The sequence below is a fragment of the Mercenaria mercenaria genome, chromosome 9, assembly GCF_021730395.1.
Source record: "Mercenaria mercenaria strain notata chromosome 9, MADL_Memer_1, whole genome shotgun sequence".
NCBI classification, from domain to species: domain Eukaryota; kingdom Metazoa; phylum Mollusca; class Bivalvia; order Venerida; family Veneridae; genus Mercenaria; species Mercenaria mercenaria.
In genome coordinates this window covers 16,268,847-16,295,004 of record NC_069369.1, presented here as the reverse complement: position 1 = coordinate 16,295,004, position 26,158 = coordinate 16,268,847, and the positions used below count along the sequence as shown (strand labels likewise).

Below are 26,158 nucleotides of genomic sequence, written 5' to 3'. Positions count from 1 at the left end.
CTGTGCAATTACATGTCCTCAATATGCATTTTTGGCATTCTTCGACCATAACTGAAAATTATTTTTCATAAGCTGAGACTGCCGAGGTTGCATGCAGAGAAAACGTAACCAAACTGTCATTACAGGTCCATTACATTAATTCAGTCATTCAGGTGCTCACTCGTATGTCATTTTATTAAATGTAATGTCTTGGTGCTCCCTTTAAGGTTTTCGTCCCTATTTCCATTGAATGTGAATAGATTTCATAATCATGCATCCGATCTGTTTATTTCTCTGGTATTGTTCAGATTGAAAATGCTGGCAGACTGGTTCATGCTGTACAGCACACATGCAGTGTCTGCTGTTGTAAGCTATTAAACATGATTATATTTTTGATTGTTTACTCATTACACAAGCTTCTGTTTTCCATAAATCAGACTTTAGATCAAAGACTTGTTTAACCTCATTGTCTTAATGACTGCTAATTTTTCCACAGTGTTGAGATGAGTGCATCTTTCTCCAGATAGGTTTCTAAAATAAGATATGAATTGATATATAAGGGTAGGAGGTATGTTTTATTGTCACATTGCATGTATAACAGTTACTGTCTGATTCCATCTGAAGATTAATTCCAAATTAAAACTTTTGAACTATTTTTGATAAAGTACCAAAGAAGGACTCTTGACTTACTCTGACAATAACCTGACCTAGATAGACCATCATTGAGGAGTGGGGGGATGGTTTATCAGATATATAGTGAGTTAGCAGAAGAAGTCCTGGCTGGTTTGTTTGAAGGGCAGACAATACAAGAGTGGTGGAAGGATACTGCTCTTCCTGGAGTTTCAAGGGAACATTGATCAGTTCTTCAAATTTTGTGTAAATTGTAAGGCTATGCAAGTTCAAAGTTAGTTGTGTTTTAGATCTGAAAGCCCAAAATAGTGTTATTATGTGCCCTTAGAATGACTTATTTTTGGACACCTTATAGAAACATATATAAGTAAATACATATTTTATTATCTGTTTGCAGGGATTTAAGCAAGAATGAAATCAGTGTTCTGAGGAAAGAGAGTTTCAGTCAGCTGTCAGACCTACAGAGATTGTAAGTATAAGCTTGGAGTAGCTTGGTGATACTTGACAATTCAAAGAAAAGGTTGAACTATTGCACCCATCTGTTAGTCTCAATGTTGGGCGGTTAAAACCGCCCCCGGTTTTAACCAGTGGTTTTAACCGGTTAAAACCGCCCCGGTCAATACTCCCTGAAGTGGTCAATACCGGTCAATACTGGTCGATTGGTCAATAGCGGTCAATTAGTAAATACTGACTGTTAAGATATTTTGCAGACTTTATGAACAATTTAAATAATGACTGTTAAGAGCATTTGGAGTTTGATGAAGGTATTTGCATGCATTATATCTAGTTCAAGCAACCAAATTAATACTCCCAAATTAGTCAGAAGTGGTCAGTTTGTCAGCACTGGTTGATACTGGTCATTAGTCTGCTAACTTAACTGAACTTCATTTGTAGAAAGTATTTCATCAACTGTCTGATTCACATGTGATAAATCTAATTATTTTTACTGGTATTTAATTCAATGAAAAATTGCTGCATACAACTGGACCCTTTCATTGAAGTGGTTTAATTGTGTTTTGATAGCAAGTGTCATATTGCCTAATTGACACCTGGTCTTACAATATACAACAGATTATATGTTGCAGGCCTATCTATCTAGTCACTAATTAACTGTCATGATCAATAATCCCACTGTATTAATGAACATAGTAACTTTATCTGAAAAAAATCATTTATGCAATCAAAGTATTCAAATGACTAGTATTGACCAATATATGTATTGATCAGGGATACTGTGTAGGACCAAAATTTGAATTGACCAGTACTATCCATTTCAATGAGTGTAATTTATAAATAGTAATATTTTTTTTAATTAATTCAAAATAAAGGCTATACTTTAAGGTGATAAAAGCATTTAACAAACTAGTATTGACCACTGAGCAGTCTAAGTATATTGTCCAGAACTGAGCCTGACCAGGACACATTGCCAAGGACCAAAACTGAATCGACCAGTATTGACCACTAATCCACTATACTTTTTAACAAACAAAATTTTAAATTATTCAGACTGCTTTATAATTTTTACATTACTGTTACAGCTTGTTCTAATCTGTGAATGTGCATTATGTAAAAGTGTTGAATAAACCAGTATTGACCACCCAAGAGTGACCAAAGTATTGAATCGACCAGTATTGACCGGTATTGACCAGTATTGACCGGTTTTAACCAGTATTGACCGCCGGCCCGGTCAATACTCATATTGACCGGCTTTTTGCCAACATTGGTTAGTCTTAGCTCCATATTGACGTCTGCATCTTGATTTGGTATTAAAGCTTTTTATGTAACCTAGTATTTCAGCAGCTGGATAATGGAATGGATTGAAGTCACTGTGGTGATCCGACATGCATTGCACAGGTTCCATAATTCTGTTTTGCAATGTTACTTTGCTCTGATTTTTGTTAAATATTTGGATGTAAGCGGTTATCACAGTAACCACTGCTGGTGATAAAGGCAACATTTTTAGCTCATGTATACAAAGTATGGAGAGCTGTCCTACTCGACCTGGCGTTGGTTCCTTCCACGTTCGCACCTTGGCACTTTCTCTTTATCTATTGTCAACCACTCCAACATCACATTGCACAAGAGGCATAACTCTCGTAGCAATAGTTCATAAATTATCCTCCTTTAGTTTTGGTGCACTTTCACTCTATCTCAGTTATTACTGAATGGATTTGATTCACAAGGGTCATAACTCAGATACCATTATTTTATGAATTGTGTCCCTTCTTTCTAAAACTTTCAGGTTAAAGTTTTGATGCACTTTCACTCGTCTCCAGCATTACCAAATGAATCCGATTCAAACTTAAAAGTACAAAACAAGTTACATGTATTGTTCCACATCATTATGAACATCATATGACACAAGGGCCATAACTGTTGCACCAATATGTTACTAACATTTTAGAAGGATATATGCTTGGTAGTCTGTTTACCTCTCGCTTCTGTTCATTAAAATTTAATGATAGTCTGTTAATTGTTAATTGTTGTTTCACAACACCAGAAAGTTGGTGAGCTTGATTTTTTTCTGCTTCTTTGGGAAACAAGCCAGAAACTAAAACAGAAGTTAAAATGATGTTGATCAAGTTTTACTTCTGCATTTTTCCTGTTTAGAGAACATTTGATTATCTGGTATGGTGCTTTATGGGTAATATATTATATCTCTGCATTTTATGTTGTCATTCCAGATGCAATATGTTAACGAAAATTTAGGTTTGTGTGTATTTTTGATGCATAGAAGTGATTTGAGTTTATGAATATTAATTTTGTGAGACATGCGTTCTATCATATTTCTGTCAGAATTATAGTGTAGAAATTTCGACTTCACAGAACGACAATAATTTTATAAAAATTTATGAAGAAATGAGGTAATTAAGTTGATAATCGATAAATGTAAAGTTTAAAGAGTAGCATTGCTGTGAAATATGCTTGTCCATGTCCTTTTATTCTCACTTTACAATTGACATGGTAACATGCTCAGTTTTATGCTGTAACCGGTTGCCGGGAGGTGCAGATGGAACTATATATACACTTAGGGCTGTCATTGATTGGGTCTTAGGCATATCAACGATACCGATATATCAGAGGACAAATATCGACGATACATCGATATATCCATTATTAAGTTAGATTAACAACCTGTTTGTTCATATGCTTACTATATACCTTTCTGTAAATGCTATTTTTAGTTTTATTGCCTACTTTTCATATTACTGTTTGATTGTGTTGAATTTGTATTTATGAAATAAAAGAAATAAATAAAAATTAATAACATCTTCCATTTTTATTTTGCCTTCACTCCTCTTTTGCATTTATCCAAATTTACAACTTTGTGAACTTAGGTTGTTTTTGAGGGTTTGAGTGTTTTTCTTGATAGTTTTTTCTCTCTGTAAAATATCGATTTTTGAAAATGGGAATCGATGATCGATCGACAAAAAAATATAGTTGATACATCGATATCGTTTTTATCGATGACAGCCCTGTATACACTTGAGTATGTTATCTCCAACTGTGATTGGGCATTTTTATGAAGTTTTCATGAAATTGATGCTTAAATATATTAATGGGCATTCTTTTTCTGAATTTAAGACAGGGAATGTTGTAAATATTGGTTGAAGGTCTTATTCATAGACCACATTTCAGGCATTTATTCACAAAATGAAGTTTAAATTTTGTTTTGTGTGAAAATAATCCAGATCACTACTGACTGACTTAGGTTGAACATCAGATACAGACGTGGAGAATGAAACAGCCTAAAATATTCATAGAATACGAGTGGTTTTGGCAGGGTGTGATGGGTAATATAAAATGATTTTTACTGGTTTCCAAGGAGTTTTAACACCATCACATAAACTTGCCACTAATAAAAAATATAGAGATGTTAGATAGATGATAAACTTATTTAACCCTCATATCTCCGATTTTAAAGTTACTCTCGTATTTCAAATGATTCAAGCGTTCTCGTCTTATTTCTTTGCTTCATCGATCTGAATGTGATAATTATCTTTAAATGTTAACTTTTATGAAGACTGAGTAAATTTATTAATGCACACAAAAATCCTCCTCTATCTTTGATGATATGACTCATTAAAAGGCAATATTTGGTTGTCTTCAATTTTCTTCATTACGAACGAAATGCGATGTATAAATGAATTTCATGAATGATTTGTTTCATCTGTGTTTGTTGGAGGTGGTAGTTGTTAGTCAATAAACATTTAGAGGATTAAATTGGTAAACTTATTGTATTAACAAAATATTAATGTATTTCTTACTACCTTGACGGCATTTTGTCTGTCATTCAAAGTATCAGACTTTGAAATCTTGTGTCCAACATGGGAACCATGACTGCGTCCTTCATCTGACATGGGAATCGTGTGTCCCTCGTGTGACGTCTGATTTATGAATCACGTGTCTAGCTTGGGAACCGTGTGTCCTTCATCTGACTCGGGAATTATGGATACGTCGTCTTACGTTGGAATCGTGTGTCCTTCAAATGACTTTGGAATCATGTGTCCGAAACCTAAATTGGGATTTCCTTCTCCAACATTCAGCTTAACCTGTTAAATATTATCTAGAGGTTCAGTTTTTACATCGAGCAGATCTAAAATCTGCTAAAAGTTCTTCCCTTCAGACACAATTATAAGCTCTTGAACAGAGTCTGATTTTGCCAAAGTCTCTGTACTTCAATGTTATGATTGTTCCAGCCAGTCTCTGTGTTTATTGGTATAAATTGTCTTAATATTTGCTAAACATAAAATAGTTCATGTAAATAGCATGCCTGAAGCCCTCAAGAGAGAAACATGGAAACATCTATAAAATTTGTCATAAAATTGAGAGCCTTGACGATAGAAAGTGCTATGTTAACATGAAGATAGAGCCAAGATAGAATCTTTCTGCGTTACATGTGGAATTGTTCCATATTCCTGCCTTTGAAAACTTCTGTCAGATGTTTCACCAAAGCATTTCACAGCATGTATAAATATTTTGTCAGAGAAGTATTAATTAAAAAATGTGAGTAGTTAGTGAAGTCAGGCAGTAAAATGTACTACTATACATTTTTATAGGGGTTGTATCAGGGTTGTATAAAGTTTACTTTGCTTTCATACCATTCTACAAGTGCCATATTTTTGCATTAAGGTGTAATTATTATGTATAAAGCATATCTAACTTCATGCTGGGTGGCGGGTTGGGGAGGGGGATGGGATTAAATTGCCACACCCATGGAATTTTGAATGTTTGGGCTGATAATGTTTTAATAATAGTATTTTGTTGATAATGTTTTAATAATAGTATTTTGTCATATGACTCAAATGAAGAATTTTTGTGTTAATTCTGATGTTTTCGAAAGATCTACATGAACTTTCCTTCAGGTTAACAGTCTGATTATTTTCTATACATGATTGTGTGATATTTAAATGATGGCAGAAAATTTAAGTAGTATAAACAAACATGATTTTTCTTACTTTTTGTCAGTTGTCTCCCTTGGTGACATCTGGATTGCTGGCTGTCCTTGTATTGGTGTAATATTGTGAAAAACTCTTTTGATATGAGGAGCAATAAGATATATAAGACTTAAGAAAATTTAAGCAAAATCATGAAACTGTCTACATCCATTGTTGTAAAATACCACCCTCGGAGTGCACATTTTAATTAAGAGGTTTTGGATGTAAGAGATAGCTTGACGTCTACAAAGAATTGGATTGTTACACTTTGTAGAGTATATTTACATAATTAGCTTTCAGCAGGTGTGCATATACAGATATATTGCAGTTAAAGCTTGTTGACCTATTTGAATGACATACAAATATAACAGGGCTGTACAACTAGCTGTACATGTGACAAGACTGATTTCTTTTTAATAAGTCTATCATATTTTTTTCAAGGTTCTTTAGTAAAGTATGTAATTCACATAGAGAAAAATCAAAATTAATGATCTTCACCATATATATATAAAGAGAGAACATTAATACTGTTTCGCAAATTTAAATTTATTAGACAAATCAAAGAAAAAATACAAGTTGGGGCTCCGCTTCGAGTTACACATTTATGTTGAACTAATAGCTATACATGTTTAAGGTGTGTACTGTTTTATACCCTAATACACATTACTGTTTATACAAGCTCATGCTAATTTTATGTTTGCATAGACACTATGATGTAATTGTTCATATTTTTAGCTCACCAGAGCACAAAGTGCTCAAGGTGAGCTATTGTGACCAGTCATTGTCCGGCGTCCGTCATCCGGCGTGCGTCAGCATTTGCCTTGTGAACACTAGAGGCCACATTTGTGGCCTAATCTTTATGAAACTTGGTCAGAATGTAAGTCTTAATGATCTCTAGGTCAATTAGTCTTAATGATCTCTAGGTCAAGTTCGAAACTGGGACATGTGGGGTCAAAAACTAGGTCAGTAAGCCAGATCAAAGAAAAAGCTTGTGAACACTCTAGAGGCCACATTTGTGACCCAATCTTTATGAAACTTGGTCAGAATGTTTGTCTTGATGATCTCTAGGTCATGTTCGAAACTGGGTCATGTTGGATCAAAAACTAGGTCAGTAGGCCAGATCAAGAAAAAGCTTGTGAGCACTCTAGAGGCCACATTTGTGACCCAATCTTTATGAAACTTGGTCAGAATGTTTGTCTTGATGATCTCTAGGTCAAGTTTTAAACTGGATAATGTTGGGTTAAAAACTAGGTCAGTAGGCCAGATCAAAGGAAAAGCTTGAGAACACTAGAGGCCACATTTGTGACCCAATCTTTATGAAACTTGGTCAGAATGTTTGTCTTGATAATATCTAGGTCAGTTTCGAAACTGGGTCATGTGGGGTCAAAAACTAGGTCAATAGGCCAGATCAAAGGAAAAGCTTGTGAACACTTTAGAGGCCACATTTGTGACCCAATCTGTATGAAACTTGGTCAGAATGTTTGTCTTGATGATTTCTAGATCCTGTTCCAAAATGGGACATGTGGGGTCAAAAAGTAGGTCAGTAGGCCAGATCAAAGGAAAAGCTTGTGAACACTCTAGAAGCCAATGTTTTGACTCAGTTTTTATGAAATTTGGTCAGAATGTTTGTCTTGATGATTTCTAGGTCAAGTTCGAAACTGGGACATGTGGGGTCAAAAACTAGGGTCAGTAGGCCAGATCAAAGGAAAAGCTTGTGAACACTTTAGAGGCCACATTTGTGACCCAATCTGTATGAAGCTTGGTCAGAATGTTAGTCTTGATGATTTCTAGGTCAAGTCCGAAACTGGGACATGTCGGGTCAAAAACTAGGTCAGTAGGCCAGATCAAAGGAAAAGCTTGAGAACACTCTAGATGCCACATTTGTGACCAAATCTGTATGAAATTTGGTCAGAATGTTTGTCTTGATGATCTTTAGGTTAAGTTCGAAACTGGGTCATGTAGGATCAAAAACTAGGTCAGTAGGCCAAATCAAAGGAAAAGCTTGTGAACACTCTATAGGCCGCATTTGTGACCCAATCTTAATGAGACTTGGTCAGAATGTTTGTCTTGATGATCTCTAGGTCATGTTCGAAACTGGGTCATGTTGGATCAAAAACAAGCTCACATGGTCAATTCAAAGGAAAAGTTTGTGAACACTAAAGGCTACAGTTGTGACTCAATCTTTATGAAACTTGAACAATTGTCTTGATGATCTCTAGGTTTAATTTGAAACTGGCTCATGTGGAGTAAAAAACTAGGTCAGTAGGCCAGATCAACTCTGGAGAGCGATATATAGGGCCATCATGGCCCTCTTGTTTAATTATATATCGGGGGGCCTCCATGGCCGAGTGGTTAAGGTCGCTGACTTCAAATCACTTGCCCCTCATCAATGTGGGTTTGAGCCTCACTCGGAGCGTTGAATTCATGTGAGGAAGCCATCCAGCTGGCCTACGGAAGTTCGATGGTTCTACCCAGGTGCCCGCTAGTGATGAAATAATGCACAGAGGGTCACATTGGGTCTTCCTCCACAATCAAAGATGGAAAGTCGCCATATGACCTATAATTGTGTCGATGTGATGTTTAACCCAACAAAATAAATAAATAAATAATATATAATGTTAATGTCAGCTTCAACTTCAACATTAACAGTTTGATCTTCAGTTTCTTACAAAACTTTGTATTTCACTTTTGGACACAAAGAAAGAACAGATTAAGTGTGGCATAACATTAAGGACAAATTATACAGTAGCTTAGTTTTGATAAGAAATTTATGGGGTTTTCTCTGGGATGAAATGAAATTTTTATGAGCAATCAAAGTCAATTATTCTAAAGTTGCTCAAGTATATCTTTTTAAATGATCTTTGCGGAAAGTCAGATGTAGTATAGCGTTAACATTGGGCAAAAACTTGAATGTGTTTTTGGAGCAAACAATTTTTAAAAGATTGATATCAAGATAGAAGTTAAAAGAAGTTTAGAAATTTTGTTTTGTTATATGATATACCTTGTACCTATTAAACTGATTGTTTATCCTAAGTTTGAACGATTAAAGGGTGATAGCTCTCATGTTAAATATCTGTTTTGCAGAAACAGGTATTTTAAGACTGTTAAAATGATAATAATGTGTCATGCAAGGTTCTACAAACATTCCTAGTCTTCAGAAATCAGTTCTTGAACTTTTCATCAGTTCTTAACTTGTCAGTTCATGAGCTGCTGGTTAAAAACTGAAAGTTGTACTAAAATAATGTTAGTGTAACCTTTAGATAATTAAATTTAAATATCTGATTTTATTCTTTATAAACATAATAGCATACTTCCTAGAAAGATTTCACACCTAAGGGTACACTCATTAAAAAATAATCATTTGAATACTGTCTGAAAAACTGTTTGAACAGTGACTTGAATTTGCCCATATAAGCATATATTCATACTTAATTCAGCATTTATTCAGATTTTAGATGGATTCTGACATTTTACTGAACAGCTAAAACTATCTGAATTTATCTGAATTTAAACTGTATACATTAATATTGAATACATGACTGAAATTGGCCCACTTCAGCATTTGTTCAGATTTCAGTCAGCATTTATTCAGACTCCTGTTCAGAGAAAATCAGAATATGTTTCAGGCAGATTTAGACATTTTGAAATTATCTGAAAAATGATTGAATATGCAAAGAAAAGTTACTGAAATATTCCTGAACTGTTCCAGAATTTGAGTTCACGAATGGTTCTTGGACAGATTCATGAACTGTTCTTGAACTTTAAGTGTTCATAAACATTGCAGCCATTTTGTCATTTGTGTATATTTTGCACAGTTCATGAACTACTTTCATTTCTATTCTTGAACAATTCTGGACCAGTTAATGCATTTTCCTTCACTAATCCCTTTTGAACATTGTTGTTAAAATTATCTGCCAGTTATTTCTTAATACTTAAAAATGTCAGACATGACGAATTTTTTATTGTAAGGTGTCCAACAATATGAAATTTTTATCCATAGAAATAATGTTAAGAAAGTGTTGATGTTGAATAATTGCTGAATTCCTGTTTATGTCACTGTGTCCATCTATATGAAATCTGTAGAAAACAAATGAAAATGTGAAGTTAAGTTACATTATCACTGGATTCCTGGAAGTCTCGGTTAGAATGTAATATACTATGCGCTTGAAATACAGAGTTGAGAAGCTTCCAGAAACTGTTTGAAATGATTAGAATATTTCTAAACCTTCAGAATATCAGGTTCCTTTATGTCCATCATGTATGGATCGAATGTGTACATTCATCATATAATCTACAAATTTAGGTTAGAACAAAACTACTGCATTAAGTTTTAGGATCAGTTTGTAAATAATTTTTTTTTTATGTTTTTCACATACTTATTGTCTGGTGTTACAGCATTTACTATAAAATAAACAAGATTTGAGACTTTAATTAATAGTGTGTCAGCTGAGATGAATGTTGGCTAGATATTGCCATCAGTCAAATGCATACCTTTTTCATTTCTTTTGTCAGATTAAAGGTAAGATTTACATCGCAAACCTTTGATCTCCAAGGGAAGATGTTTGTTTATAATGTTTTCCAAAGGCGAATGATAAACAAAGACAAAAATATCTTGTCTTGAAGGTGTCATGATTTTCCCCACATAACGTTAAGTTTTAATATGTGCCTTTGTTTAATATTTTGCATCCAGTGAGAAAGGATATGATAATTATAAATTAAACGTGTGTTTAATTTTGAAACTTTAAACCGAGGGATTGTCCAGTTCACTGCAGTGCCCTGATTGTTTTGAAGGTCACATTTAAGCAACATTTTATGACTTTTATTCTTTCAGAGATTTACTTACTTAATTAAGAAACAAAAATTCCCTTATATATAGAATGAGATACCTATTAGATATGTATGTTTTCAAGGTCAAGGTCTCAACTCAAGGTCAAAGGTTCGAGCCTTCCATTTCATGTCAGCTCTGTATCTCCGAAACCCCTTGAAGGATAATATCATAAAACTTGGGTCAAATGATCACCTCATCAAGACGATGTGCAGAACCCATGAGTCAGCCATGTCGGCTCACGGTCAAAGTCACAACTCAAGGTCGAAGGTTTGAGCCTTCCATTTTGTGTCCGCTCTGTATCTCCTAAACCCCTTGAAGGATAATCATGAAACTTCGATCAAATGATCTTCTAAGAACGCGAGTCTAGTTTGACCTTCCATCGTGTTCGCTCTGTACGCCATCCCTGGGTCAAATGACAACTCAGGGTCAAATGATCACCTATCCAAGACAATGTGCAGAACTCATGAGTAAGCCATGCTGGCTCAAGGTCAAGGTCACAACTTGGGGTCAAAGGTTTGAGCCTTCCATTTTGTGTCCACTCTGTCCTAAACCCGTTGAAGGATTTTCATCAAACTTGGGTCAAATGATCACCTTCATCAAGAACTCATGTGTCAGCCATGTCAACTCAAGGTCAAGGTCACAACTTAAGGTCAAAGGTTTGAGCTGTGTATCTCCTAAACCCCTTAAAGGATTTTCATGAAACGTGGGTCAAATGATCACCTTATCAAGACAATATGCAGAATTCATAGGTCAGCCATGTCAGTTCAATGTCAAGGTCACAGCTCAAGGTCAAAGGTTTACCCTTTCACTATCCATAACAGTGGCGGGGGATTTAGCTGTCTTTCAGACTGCCTTGTTCAAATTACCTCTTCTACCTAATTAACATGAGCATTTCAAAATTTCAAAATCTGAGTTTTCTATTGATTTTCATTATGATTATGTAGTAGTTCTATATTTGTATTTGATAAACATCGGTTGTACCAAGAGGCAAATTTTAAAACTGTGTGGCACTTCAGAATCCATTTATTTCAGATCTATTTTTGATATAAAAAGGGAGATAATGATTAATCTTACAAACAGAACTTTGACTACTTTGGTTGCATTTTCTCTGAATAGGACCTTTATCCAGTGGCCTGATATACTATCTAGTGGCCACCTGTTGTAACTCCAGAGCCTGCATGAGCACTTGTTTTACCTCAGGGCTTGATATAATACTAGTATTTTGTGCACTTGTTTTACCCCAGACTCAGAGCCTAATATAATATCTAGTGCACTTGTTTTACCCCAGAACCTAATATAATATCTTGAATACTTGTTTTACCCCAGAAGATGGTAGTGCTTGTTTCACCCCAAGGCATAGATACACTATCTAAGAGCACTTGTTTTACCCCAGAGCCTGATTTAATATCTGGAGCACTTGTTTTACCCCAGGGCCTGATATACTATGTTGAACACTTGCTTTACCCAAGGGCCCGATACAATATCTAGAGCACTTGTTTTACCTTAGAGCCTGATATAATATCTAGAGCACTTATTTATGCCAAAGCCTTAGCGCTTGTTTTACACCAAGGTCTGATATACTAACTAGAGTATAGTAGCACTTGTTTTACCCCAGAGCCTGATATAATATCTTGAGCACTTATTTTGATATAGTATCTAGAGCACTTGTTTTACCTCAGAGCCTGATATAATATCTAGAGCACTTGTTTCACGTCAGAGCCTGATATAATATCTACGAGGGCTGTTCAAAAATAACGTAGACTTTTGCTGTCAAATGTTGCATATTATGTAAATAATAATGTGAAATATATCGTTGTAATTCGAAATCTTTCTGTAATTTGGTCATACATTTTTTATAACATTTTTGCTAATAGGCGAAGCTCGTCGAACGTTTTCATTACCATATATCTACGCATAACCGGCGCAGTCGCTTTTTGATCTGTCGTGATTTGAACTCAATCGCTAATGTTTGCAGTAATAATACACTTGTTTGCTCAATAATGCCCCAAAGTGCAGCAATACGTCAGGGCGATATGCATCTAGAGTATGGCGTCATTCTGACGTTTGTGGTGGAGGAACACAACGTTTAAACAAAGTGAGTGTTAACTGTTTATAATGCATGTAATGTCGTCATCTACTAAAACAGTTGCTTACTTTTAGAGAAATTTTGGGAAACAGCAACTGAAATTCATAAACTATTGAAGCAGACACCACAACAGTGTTCAGTCATCTGTGTCTTTATCTTTAAGTGGTACAAACAATTCTCAAATGGTCCAGAATTGCTTAAAAACTGAAGATGTAGGGAGAAAATGGAGAAAATGCGAATGGATATTAACGCCAATGTATGATGCCGTTGATAAAGGCCAAGTACTCGTGTTGAGTACCCTATCCAAGATGCATGGCTTAAGTGTTCATACATTTTTAGTATTCTAACCAAACAACTTGTTATATATATGACTAGAATCTTGCTCATGAAAATTTACAAAATAAATTTACAAATATGAATTAATGCAGACCTAATGATAGCATCACCATGAAAGCACGACATCGTTAACGTCGTTGAAATAAGATCGCCGTGCGCCGGGTCCGTGTAAGTGACTGTTTTCGAGGAGGCGTAACTCCTACATGCATGGTCATAATCACATCAAGTTTGCATTGCATTTAGTTGAAAGGTTGCAAATAATGATGGTATATTTCTTGTTTTGCTTCATTTAAGTATATAACAGCTAGAGAAAAAGTCTACGTTATTTTTGAAGAGCCCTCGTAGAACACTTTTTTACCCCAGACCCTGAGATAATATCTAGAGGATGGTATAATATCTAGAGCACTTGTTTTACCCCAGACCCTGATATAATATCTAGAGCACTTGTTTTACCCCAGAGCCTGATATAATATCTAGAGCACTTGTTTTACACCAAATCCTGATATGATATCTAGAGCACTTGTTTTACGCCAGATCCTGATATAATATCTAGAGGACTAGTTTTACCCCTGAGCCTGATGTAATATCTAGAGCACTTGTTTTACGCCAAATCCTGATATGATATCTAGAGCACTTGTTGTATGCCAGATCCTGATATAATATCTAGAGCACTTGTTTTACGCCAGATCCTGATATAATATCTAGAGGACTTGTTTTACCCCTGAGCCTGATGTAATATCTAGAGCACTTGTTTTACGCCAGATCCTGATAGAGAGCACTTATTTACCCCAGATCCTGATATAATATCTAGAGCACTTGTTTTACCCTAAGCCCTGATATTCTGTCTAGGGGATGGTAGCACTTGTTTTACTCTAGAGCCAGAAATACTATCAGTGCTTGTTTTACCTAAGTGCCTAATTTGATGTCAAGAGGATGGTTTAAGTACTTGTTCCTCAACTATAATGTCCAGAGATTGACATATGATATTTTGCCTCCATTAGCTGATGTCACTTGACCAAAATCAGAATAACTACTTTTAAGGTAGAGAAATTAGCAATGTTCATTTGATTAATACTTATTCTCAGAGTACGATTTTCACATTTTCCTACAGGTTTGAAATTTCTTGTGTATTTGACCACTAGAGTGCATTATGCCGAAGTAAGAATATATTGCATGGAAATTGCAGAGAGGCATTATGGGTCCTCTTTCTCTAAGTAATTTAGCAGTTGTGTTAGATTCACCTAGAGCAGCAGAACAGTAATGAATTTCCAAATAAAGATTAAACTGTTAAATTGTTTAAAAGTCAAATGTATGTTGTAGCAGTCAGTTAAAATGTGGCTGCCACATTTTCCGTTATGAACATAATTAATGAAATTAATTTGTTGTTAAAACGTTATGGATCTTTAAGCTTGGACTTGTAACAATTTATACTTTGAACATTGTTTTAGCAGACTGAGTCAGTCAGGGCATGAAGTTGTACAGCTGGTTTCTGGAGATATAAAAGAGAATGCCTTGCATTTTTGTCCTTCATTCACCCTGTCTTAATGTGACTGGGCAATATGCAAAATTGCTATTTTTTGAGATTTTAGCATATTGGAAGCTGTCTGTAATGGTCATTTCTTGAATTTTCTTTTTAGCTTTAATTGTTTTCTGGACATAAATTTGGTACTAATAAGATAATAAGGTCTCTTATTCAGACATATATTCATTTTACTGTCAAATCCCCGAATAGTGGAGTGCGCTGTCTTACGGACAGCTCTTGTTACAATCCTAATAAGTTCATCAAACTATATATTTTTATTGCTATTTAACCCTTAGACTGCTAAATTCCTAAAATGGACTAGCTGGTCCATCATTCAATTTGGGCAATACCATTTATTATTTGAAGGGGTGTTCACGGAAAATTTATTGACTGAATAGCAAACAGTGCAGACCATGATTAGCCTGCACGGATGTGCAGGCTAATCTTGCTCTGCACTTCCAAACCAAAATACAAGCATGCGGCAAGCTTGTGAGAAGTTTGCCATAAGGTTGTGCAAACTTATTGCAATCTTAAAAAGATTGCAGACATGTAATATAATGCTTGCAAATACTCACATAGAAATTAAGTTTGCGGAGAAGTCTTTCTTTGCAAGCTTGCAGTGAGCATCCTGCGATCTTAATACCATTTAAGATTGTGACTAAGCTTGCGATAGAAATTAAGTTTGCGGATAGTCTTGCTTCGCAAGCTTGCAGCGGGCATCCTGCAATCTTAATACTGTTTAAGATTGTGACTAGCTTGCGATCCTGTAACTTTTTTAAAACTCTTTTAGTTCACTGATACATATAAAAGGGAGGTAATATATTAAACCAAATATTAAACTTTTTATGTCAAAATATGTTGTTTTAAAAAGTATTGTCCCTGATTGTTAAGTCTTTATCTACTGATCACTACAAATATTGTTTTATGAAAGTGCGAAAGTTTTATAAACTGTGCAGTTTGTCAAATTAAACGAATTATATAATTAAATTTTTAGACTCTAACATTATTAAAACTGTCTCACAAACCTAAATAAGGTGTAGGAAGATAGTGTAGTTTGCAAGCTTGCGTGCGCTGGACTCGAACACTCATATAAGTGTGTGTAAGCATGCAAGATTGCGCAAGCTTGCAATCTTGTTATAATTGTGTAAGTTTGCAAGATTGCGCAAGCTTGCAGTCTTAATAGGATTGTAAAAACTTGCAAGGTCGCAATTAAGATCGCTTAAGGGTTCCAATCGCAAGCATGCGCAACCTTACAAGCTTGCAAGATGTTAAATAGGTTGCAGGAAGCGTGCGAATTAGTTTGCGCAAGCTTAAATTATGCTTGCTGCATGCTTGTTAAGATCACAACTGCAATCTTGCTGCGACCTTAATGCAAGCTTAATTAAGCTTGCCATTTTGGTTTGGGAGCTGGTCGCAAAGGCAAAATAACTCGCTGCCAGCAGGCTAAAGGTTAAATAAAAAATGTATAAATTAATACCAGGAAGTATTTAATTAGTGTGGTTAAACATTCGTAAAGGTAACATGTATAAAGAATAAGTGCATAGGTACTAGCTTTGTAACTTTTGTTAACAATTGTTACAGCTCTACTGGTCAAGGCAGATTAATTTTCCTTTCAACTTGACAATATTCTGTATAAGCTTACCTCTCTGGAGCAGTATAACCTCTGTACAACAAACAGTTTTCAGTTTGTCCAGTACAGTGCTGTTAGTACATGATCTTTCCAGTTTACTACAGTGTTTTTAATCTGGTGCCAATTACCTGTTTACAGGTAAGAAAATTCATAGAGGTATACTTGAACTTCATTCATTTTATGGCTGTTTGGTTTTTTGAAGGAAAACTCAGCTGCTCATTCCTCTATATTACCATTGAGAATACTTCTGTTTCCAGCATTTAATGAGAAATGCACATGTATATCTGATACATAGGTCAATACTTTTGGGATTGTTTCGCTTGCGACAAGTTTTCTTTTCTACATCAGAAATTGAAATGGTAAAGATAGTAACCAGTATTGGAGACCAATGTACTCTAAAAGTAAACAACAAGCAGTTGACTACATCTGATTCATTATATAGTAAAAATTCTGGTTGTCTTTTGTAAGTGCATTATGTCTTGCTTTCTAGAGCACTTGTATGCAAACTGTTGCATTCAGTTTGTCAACTAAAATCAGATTATTACTTTTCAGAGCGAAATGTTTTGTTCACCACAATATATACCTACCTGTATTGAAGTTCAGTTAACAAAAGAAGTATTTTTTCCAAAAAGTACAGATGGGGTAATTTTTTCAAGGGAAGTAATCAGGTTTTGGATTACCAGTATTAATTGATTATGTTATTAAAATGGATGTCATGTGCAGTTTCTGCATAGGCATTAGTTAAATTATTGAATTATGATTGTGATCATCTATCATAAAAAATGGACTTTTCAGTGATAATTTAAGTGGTTATAGGAGTGTCATCAAAGCGATGAAATGGATCCAGACAGTCTCCACTGTTATCAATATGTAGCCATTGCCTATCAAGACCAGTGGTATCCTGGCTGCGTACTCAAATCCCAAGGACTGGAGGCAACTGTGAAATTTATGGTACCATGTAGGAAACCAGGCCATTACATTTTGGCCAGTAAGAGATGATATACAAACTGTTAACAAGGAATTTGTATTGATGCGCGGATTTATACCGCAGTGTGTCAATTCCGGACGTCAATGGTATTTTGAACAATATAAGGAAATAAATCAGTTATTTGAAGAATACAAATACAAGTTTTTTAGAAGTTAGACACACCAGTGTTAGAGTCAGTTTAAGCCAGTGTCCATCAGTATATAGAATCTAATAGATTGTTGTTCATAAATGTACAGTTTGTTCTAAACATTAACAGTATACATGAGCCATGTCCCAGACAACTTACAAGTGCAATAGTGCCCTTATGACATTCATGATGATTTGTTTTATTATATATATAGATATATAATTGCATGCAATGTGTTTATATTAATAAAACGCTATTTTATTTTTACAAGATACAATTGTGTGTTGCTTTATTTCTGTTACAGGCATTTTACTGAATTTTGCTCGATTTTCGGTGCCGTCCGTTTCACGCGTATTCTTACATATTTCTTAAGGAAAAATTCTACAAAACAACTAAAATTTGAGAAACTAAAATATTCATAACTTTACTTCTAGTAGAGATATCTTCAAAATTTAAAGTGTTCTGTGCAGCAAATGAAGAGATTTACAATATGATTTGGTTATTACAGTTATAAAATGAAAGTTAAAAATCAGCTGTGGTTGCTATTATCATAGACACATGCTTTTAATGATATGGTAATGTGTAGAGATAATGTAGATAGGACAGAGTTGATAATTTTCTAATTTACTGTATATGGTAATGAGAACATCATGCAAGACCAGGAATTGATAGGGAACTGGAGTGGATACTGAAGAACTGTTGAGTGACTCGCTGATTTTCTTTTGAGAAAGAAATTGTGGTGTGTAAGTCAAAAAATGCGGATGAAACTTTGTAGTATCATTGTACAAATTCTCTATACCAATGATGTTTTATTTGAAAGCATATCCTATAGGGTGGTCTATTTAAATGTAAATAAATTGAGCAGTAAATTTAATACCAATCTTATCTGTTGAAAACTCAAGGATGTTTGCACCTAGTCTGAATGCACTGTTTGAATTACCTACAATTTGTAAATATTTACATGAAATCCAATGAAATGTGAATCCAGTTCAAAGTGAAGAAAATGTGTTTAATGGAAAAGCTAACACAGATTTGTTGCCTAACTTTCTTTGTCGATTAATAGTTGATGCTTTCATCTTTACATCTTTATTGCTACACATAAAGTATGCCTTCCTCAAGATACTTTTGTGTGTAATTAGTTGTTGAAGTAGTTTTTGTTAGATATAAACTGAAAGGGATGGTACAAGAGATAAAATCAGTTTCAAAGGAATATCTCACCTTGTTTACTGGTTTACTTTGTGTTGTTTGTGATCTGTACCTTCCTGACCATGGGATACCAACAACTAAGATTTTTCATGCTTTATAAGCTCTCGACTATTAGCTTAATGTGACACATGTCATGGTTCATAACAAACTTTTCACAATTTCGGCCCACTCTTAATGAAACTTAGGCAGAATGTTTCCCTTAATAAAGTTTTGGATAAGTTGAATACTAGGTCATCTGTGTAAGAAATTAACCTTAATTTAAGCCAGCTAAATTTCTAAAATGGACTGGTCCATCATTCAGTTTGGGTAGTTAATAAATCATTTCAGACAAAGAAGTTTTGTATGTATGGTTACTACATAAATATTTTTATATTTCAAAGTTTGATTCTGTACATGTTTTCAGGGTGTATAATTATAGACATTTTTGTATTTATAAACCAAAACTTCAGTTACTTTTGTTAGCAGAATAATGAAAAATATGTTTTAGTACAGTTATAGTTAGTTTTTCAATTATATTCATATAGAAAGTATCTGTAAATTCAGCATCTAGTTAGGATATCTGGTACAGTACCGTCTGTTTTTACAGTTCAAAAGCAGTATATTTTTCCAGCATTTTCTTCTCATCATTTTTGCAGATGTGGGTAATGTTCATAATTTAGATTCAATAGATTTTGTACAAGAAAAAATCTGATATCTATATGTATCTGGAATCAGGGATCACAATGTTTTTCCTGAAACATTGAGTCTGGGATTGCATTTTAACAGTTGATCTTGTTTGCTGAAACAGTTCATTTTTATGGCACTATAGTTGCTAGAGGTTGCCTATAGGTTGAACAAAATTACCTCATCTTTATTGTCTGTTTTTTAGCTCACCTGAGCAATGCTCAGGTGAGTTTTTCTGATCGCTCGATGTCCGGCGTCCGGCGTCCGTCGTCTGTCGTCTGTCGTCTGTCAACATTTAGCTTGTGTATGCGATAGAGGCTGTATTTTTCAATTAATCTTCATGAATATTGGTCAGAATGATAACCTTGATGAAATCTAGGCCGAGTTCGAAAATGGGTCATCTCGGGTCAAAAACTAGGTCACTAGGTCAAATCAAAGAAAAACCTTGTGTATGCGATAGAGGCTGTATTTTTCATTTAATCTTCATGAATATTGGTCAGAATGATAATTTTGATGAAATCTAGGCCGAGTTCGAAAATGGGTCATCTCGGGTCAAAAACTAGGTCACTAGGTCAAATCAAAGAAAAACCTTGTGTATGCGATAGAGGCGGTATTTTTCAATTAATCTTCATGAATATTGGTCAGAATAATAACCTTGATGAAATCTAGGCCGAGTTCGAAAATGGGTCATCTCGGGTCAAAAACTAGGTCACTAGGTCAAATCAAAGAAAAACCTTGTGTATGCGATAGAGGCTGTATTTTTCAATTCTTCTTCATGAATATTGGTCAGAATGATAACCTTGATGAAATCTAGGCCGAGTTCGAAAATGGGTCATCTCGGGTCAAAAACTAGGTCACTAGGTCAAATCAAAGAAAAACCTTGTGTATGCGATAGAGGCTGTATTTTTCAATTGATCTTCATGAATGTTGGTCAGAATGATTGCCTTGATGAAATCTAGGCCGAGTTCGAAAATGGGTCATCTTGGGTCAAAAACTAGGTCACTAGGTCAAATTTAAGAAAAACCTTGTGTATGCGATAGAGGCTGTATTTTTTAATTGATCTTCATGAATTTTGGTCAGAATGATTACCTTGATGAAATTTAGACCAAGTTCGAAAATGGGTCATCTGGGGTCAAAAACTAGGTCACTAGGTCAAATCAAAGAAAAACCTTGTGTATGCAATAGAGGCTGTATTTTTCAACTGATCTTCATGAAATTTAGCCAGAATGATTACCTTGATAAAATCTAGGCCGAGTTCGAAAATGGGTCATCTCGGGTCAAAAACTAGGTCACTAGGTCAAATCGAAGAAAAACATTGTGTATGCAATAGAGGATGTATTTTTCAATTGATCTTCATGAAATTTGGTCAGAGTGATTGCCTTGATGAAATCTAGGTCGATTTTGAATATGGGTTATCTGAGGTCAAAAACTAGGTCACTAGGTCAAATTAAAGAAAAATCTTGTGTATGCGATAGAGACTGTTCTTTTCAATTGATTTTTATGAAATTTGGTTAGGTTGATTGCCTTAATGAAATCTAGGTCGAATTTGAATATGGGTCATCTGAGGTCAAAAACTAGGTCACTTGGTCAAATCAAAGAAAAAACTTCAGTATGTGATAGAGGCTGTATTTTTCAGTTGATCTTCATGAATTTTGGTCAGAATGATTGCCTTGATAAAATCTAGGTCGAGTTTGAACATGGGTCATCTAGGGTCAAAAACTAGGTCATATCTAAGAAAATGCTTGTTTTATCGCCAGAGACCAATTTTTTGGTCCAATCTTAATGAAAATTGGTCAGAATATTTGTTTCCATGAAATCACTAGGTCAGACGTGTTTTACACTGTTATGGAGTGTTTCTTAGGTGAGCGACCTAGGGCCATCTTGGCCCTCTTGTTTGTTTTTTTTTGTGATAGGTAAAATGATTCATAGCAGTGAAGTTGGGGTTTGCAGGAATGGTGGATGAGGAATTTACTGAGAAGAAATCATCTTAATTGAAGCTAATTAATTAATATTACAAGACAGACATGAGTAAATGTATGGGATTTGTATATAAACTGAACTGCTTTGTTGAGATTGAATTTGCCTGTTGAAAGGTGGTTTATCTGATTTTGGTCAGTCAAGGGATTTGGTTGATACTTTAACGCATATTTATGTTCACTGAGTTTTTAATACACATAAAATTTTCAGTGGATGTGTCCAACCAAAATGGTGCTATTTTTAACATAATTATAAATGTAATTAACACCTTGCTAAGGAATTATATAAACATGACAACTACTGTATTATATTTGTCAAGATTAGCATGCATTGAAAAGTATATTTTTTGCCAGAATTCATTAGAATTGCAAGTTTGTAAAACTTAAATTTGGCTATCTTGGATTTGTAACCAAGATAGAATGAGAATAGATGAATTCCAAAGCTACTCTGTTTTCAACTTTAATTTTGTTTTATGTAACTGAAATGTCAGATGCAAATGTAAAACGATATCAAAAGAAAAAGTCTGTTTTTTAAATGCTGTTATGTTAAAGGGAGGTAATTTCAAAATTTCATAAGAAATTGCAAAACATTTCTAATAGCGATTTTACTCTGTGTAATTGGTCTTTTTGTTCTTAACAGAAGTCATACAAAAACTGCAGACTGTAATAAAATGAGCCGCGCCATGGGAAAACCAACATAGTGGCTTTGCGACCAGCATGGATCCAGACCAGCCTGCGCATCCGCGCAGTCTGGTCAAGATCCATGCTGTTCGCTAACAGTTTCCCTAATTGCAATAGGCTTTAAAAGCGAACAGCATGGATCCTGACCAGACTGCGCGGATGCGCAGGCTGGTCTGGATCCATGCTGGTCGCAAACCCACTATGTTGGTTTTCTCATGGCACGGCTCAGATATGGTTTAAATGAGTAAATATCTCAAACTGTCTAAGCCTTTAGTGTTTTTACATGCAGTTTTGAGTGCACCCTGATAAATTATATCTGAAATTCATGTAATGTAAAATGTTAGCACTAAATTAATGGTGTAATTATATTTTGTTCTTTAATAACCAATGCTGTTAGCTAAATGGAATAAATGAAGTTTAAGGGCCACTATGATGACACAATCTTTATAAAAGCTTTCCTGTTAATATTACAGCGCCTGCAGACTACATTTGAAACAATCATAACATCAAAAAGAGCATAAATATTGAAAAGCGGAGAATGTCTGCAGACCTAATGGTCTTGTATTATCAGAAGCTTCAATTTCATATTGATTAACTTTGTTGCCTACAGAAAGTAATATCCCATCATAATGTCCTGTAATTATTAGACAAAAGATAAGAATTATGGTGATATGAAACATGATATAAATTCTCTGCTGGGTGCATGGAAGTAAAAAGGCTAGAGAAAAAAAATAAGTATTTCCATAATCAATAGCGATATTTTAATAAAAATTTTGCAGACATTTTATTTATAGGGAGCATGTTGTTTTTTTGTGTAATACTATAGGATGAACTACCTCTATTGCATAGACTGTATAAACTTTCATTGCATAGACTTTTAACCTTTATTGCATAGACTTGATTAAAATCTTTGCAAAGTTTTAAGCTTTATTGCATGGACTTGATTAAAATCATTGCATAGACTATATAAACCTTCATTGCATATACTTTTAACCTTTATTGCATAGACTTGATTAAAATCATTGCAAAGACTGTATAAACCTTTTAACCTTCATTGCATAGACTTTTAACCTTTATTGCGTAAACTTGATTAAAATCATTGCAAAGTTTTTACGTTTATTGCATAGACTTGATCAGAATCATTGCATAGACTATATAAACCTTCATTGCATAGACTTTTAACATTTATTGCATTTACTTGATTAAAATCTGTGCAAAGTTTTAACATTTATTGCATATAGACTTGATTAAAATAGCTGCATAGACTACTTCATTGCATAGACTTGATTAAAATCTGTGCAAAGATTTAACATTTATTGCATATAGACTTGATTAAAATAGCTGCATAGACTATATTAACCTTCATTGCATAGATTTTTAACCTTTATTGCTAAGACTTGATTAAAATCATTGCAAAGTTTTTAACCTTTATTGCATGGACTTGATTAAAATTGATGCATAGACTATATAAACCTTCATTGCATAGATTTTTAACCTTTATTGCATAGACTTGATTGAAATTGCTGCATAGACTATATAAACCTTCATTGCATAGATTTTTAACTTTTATTGCATAGACTTGATTAAAATCATTTTGCATAGATGTATAAACCTTCATTGCATAGACTTTTAACCTTCATTGCATAGACTTGATTAAAATCATTTTGCATAGATGTATAAACCTTCATTGCATAGACTTTTAACCTTCATTGCATAGACTTGGTTAAAATCATTTTGCATAGACTGTATAAACCTTCACTGCATAGACTTTAAACCTTTATTGCATAGACTTGATTAAAATCATTTTGCATAGATGTATAAACCTTCATTGCATAGACTTTTAACCTTCATTGCATAGACTTGGTTAAAATCATTTTGCATAGACTGTATAAACCTTCACTGCATAGACTTTAAACCTTTATTGCAAAGACTTGATTAAAATCATTGCAAAAACTGTATAAATCTTCATTGCATAGACTTTTAGCCTTTATTGCATAAAATCATTGCAAAGTTAAAACCTTTATTGCATAGACTTGATTAAAATCACTGCATAGACTGTATAAACCTTCATTGCATAGACCTTTAACCTTTATTGCATAGACTTGATTTAAATCATTGCAAAGACTGTATAAACCTTTTAATCTTTATTGCATAGACTGGATTAAAATCATTGTATAGACTTTTAGTTTTATTGTTTTACGCTATAGGAAACCTTTATTGCATCGCCTATTCAACGATGGTTATCTTTATTATGTAGTTGTAGTTGCATTAACTATTAACCGTCATTGCATAGAATGTTTCTTAAAGCTTTGTTACACCTGCAATGACTTTTGAAAGTAGTGAATGTTAAATGAAATGCTTTTATTAATAAGTTTTCTAATGATTTTGATTTACAACATGAAAACAATCTGGTCATTTGCATGGCCTTAGGTGAATGATCTATTGATCAGTATTGGTAGCCTGGGCTTCCAAACAATAAAGTTTTTATGAATATTGTTTGTTTCCAATTAGAGCAATGCTCATCTTTGAAAAACATCTAAATGTAAACATGAAATGTTTGCTGTTGTCAGGAATCTAAAAGATCAGCACATTTAACATGGATACCATATACCCCGAAATAACAGCCCCTGTCTGGAATTGTTTTACACCAGACTTTTACAGGGCTTCTGTACTGCTATATAGCAGGAATAGTTTACTGATGCCCACTGAAAATTTCTTTCTAATCTAAAATTGAATTTGCATCGGTCAGGATTTTTTATTCCTTTTGCCTCAAAACTGAGCTGTTTTTCCAATCCATGCAATTTAATGACCAAACGAACAAACAAAATTCCCAGTTATTGTATCTTTAAAGTTTGAAACCCACCTGAAATAGCAGTTTTCCCAAACCAAAATGGCCAGCTTAATTAAGCTTGCATTAAGGTTGCAGCAAGATTGCAGTTGGGATCTTAACAAGCATGCAGCAAGATTGCGATTGGAACCATCGCAACCATAATTTAAGCTTGCGCAAACTAATTTGCGTGCTTCCTGCAACCTATTTAAGATCTTGCAAGCTTGTAAGGTTGCGCATGCTTGCGATTGGAACCCTAGCAATCTTAATTGCGACCTTGCAAGTTTGCACAATCATAATAAGATTGCAAGCTTGCGCAATCTTACACAATCATAACAAGATTGCAAGCTTGTGCAATCTTGCAAGCTTAAACACACTTATATGGGTGTAGACAAAATCATTTGCGAGTCTCCCCCCCTCAACCTTGTAATCATATCAAGATTGCCTGCAAGCTTGCAAACTATACCATCTTCCTAAACCTTACTTAGGTTTGTGAGACAGTTTTAATAATGTAAAAGTCTAAAAATTTTATTATATACTTCCTTTAATTTGACAAACTGCACAGTTTGTAAAACTTTCGCACTTTCATAAAACAATATTTTTAGTGATCAGTAGATAAAGATTTACCAGTCAGGATCAATATTTTTTAAAACAACTTATTTTGACATAAAAAGTTTAATTTTAATGGTTTAACATATTACCTCCCTTTTATATGTATCAGTGAACTAAAAGAGTGTTAAAAAGGTTACAGGATCGCAAGCTAGTCGCAATCTTGCAATCTTAAATAGTCTTAAGATCGCAGGATGCCCGCTGCAAGCTTGTGAAGCAAGACTTATCCGCAAACTTAATTTCTGTCCCAAGCTTAGTCGCAATCTTGCAATCTTAAATAGTATAAAGATCGCAGGATGCTCGCTGCAAGCTTGCGAAGAAAGACTTCTCCGCAAACTTAATTTCTATGCGAGCATCGGCAAGCATTATATTACATAGCTGCAATCTTTTTAAGATTGCTGTAAGCTTGCGCAAGCTTATGGCAAACTTCTCACAAGCTTGCCGCATGCTTGTATTTTGGTTCGGGTTTGCTGAAACTGTGATTTTTTTGTCCACAATATTAAACAATTTCATACATTTTAATTAAGCTTAGTTTCAGGGCATTTCCTAGAGCCCATTAGTTTTTAGCTCACCTGAGCACGAAGTGCTCAAAGGTGAGCTTTAGTGATCACCCTGTGTCCGGCGTCCGTCGT

At 34.5% G+C, this 26,158-nt stretch overlaps 1 protein-coding gene across 3 annotated transcripts in view; it reads left to right on the top strand.

Annotated features, from left to right (window-relative positions):
* The window catches only part of LOC123546572 (adhesion G protein-coupled receptor A3-like), a 100,011-nt gene that overhangs the window by 10,086 nt on the left and 63,767 nt on the right, over positions 1-26,158 (top strand). For all 3 annotated transcript variants that reach the window (XM_045332981.2, XM_045332980.2, XM_045332979.2), the window contains exon 2: positions 1,007-1,078. Coding sequence is in view for 2 of the 3 variants with exons in the window: in XM_045332980.2 (XP_045188915.2) it covers positions 1,007-1,078 (72 nt within the window). In the remaining variant the exon portion in view is untranslated. The remainder of the gene's footprint in view (positions 1-1,006; positions 1,079-26,158) is intronic.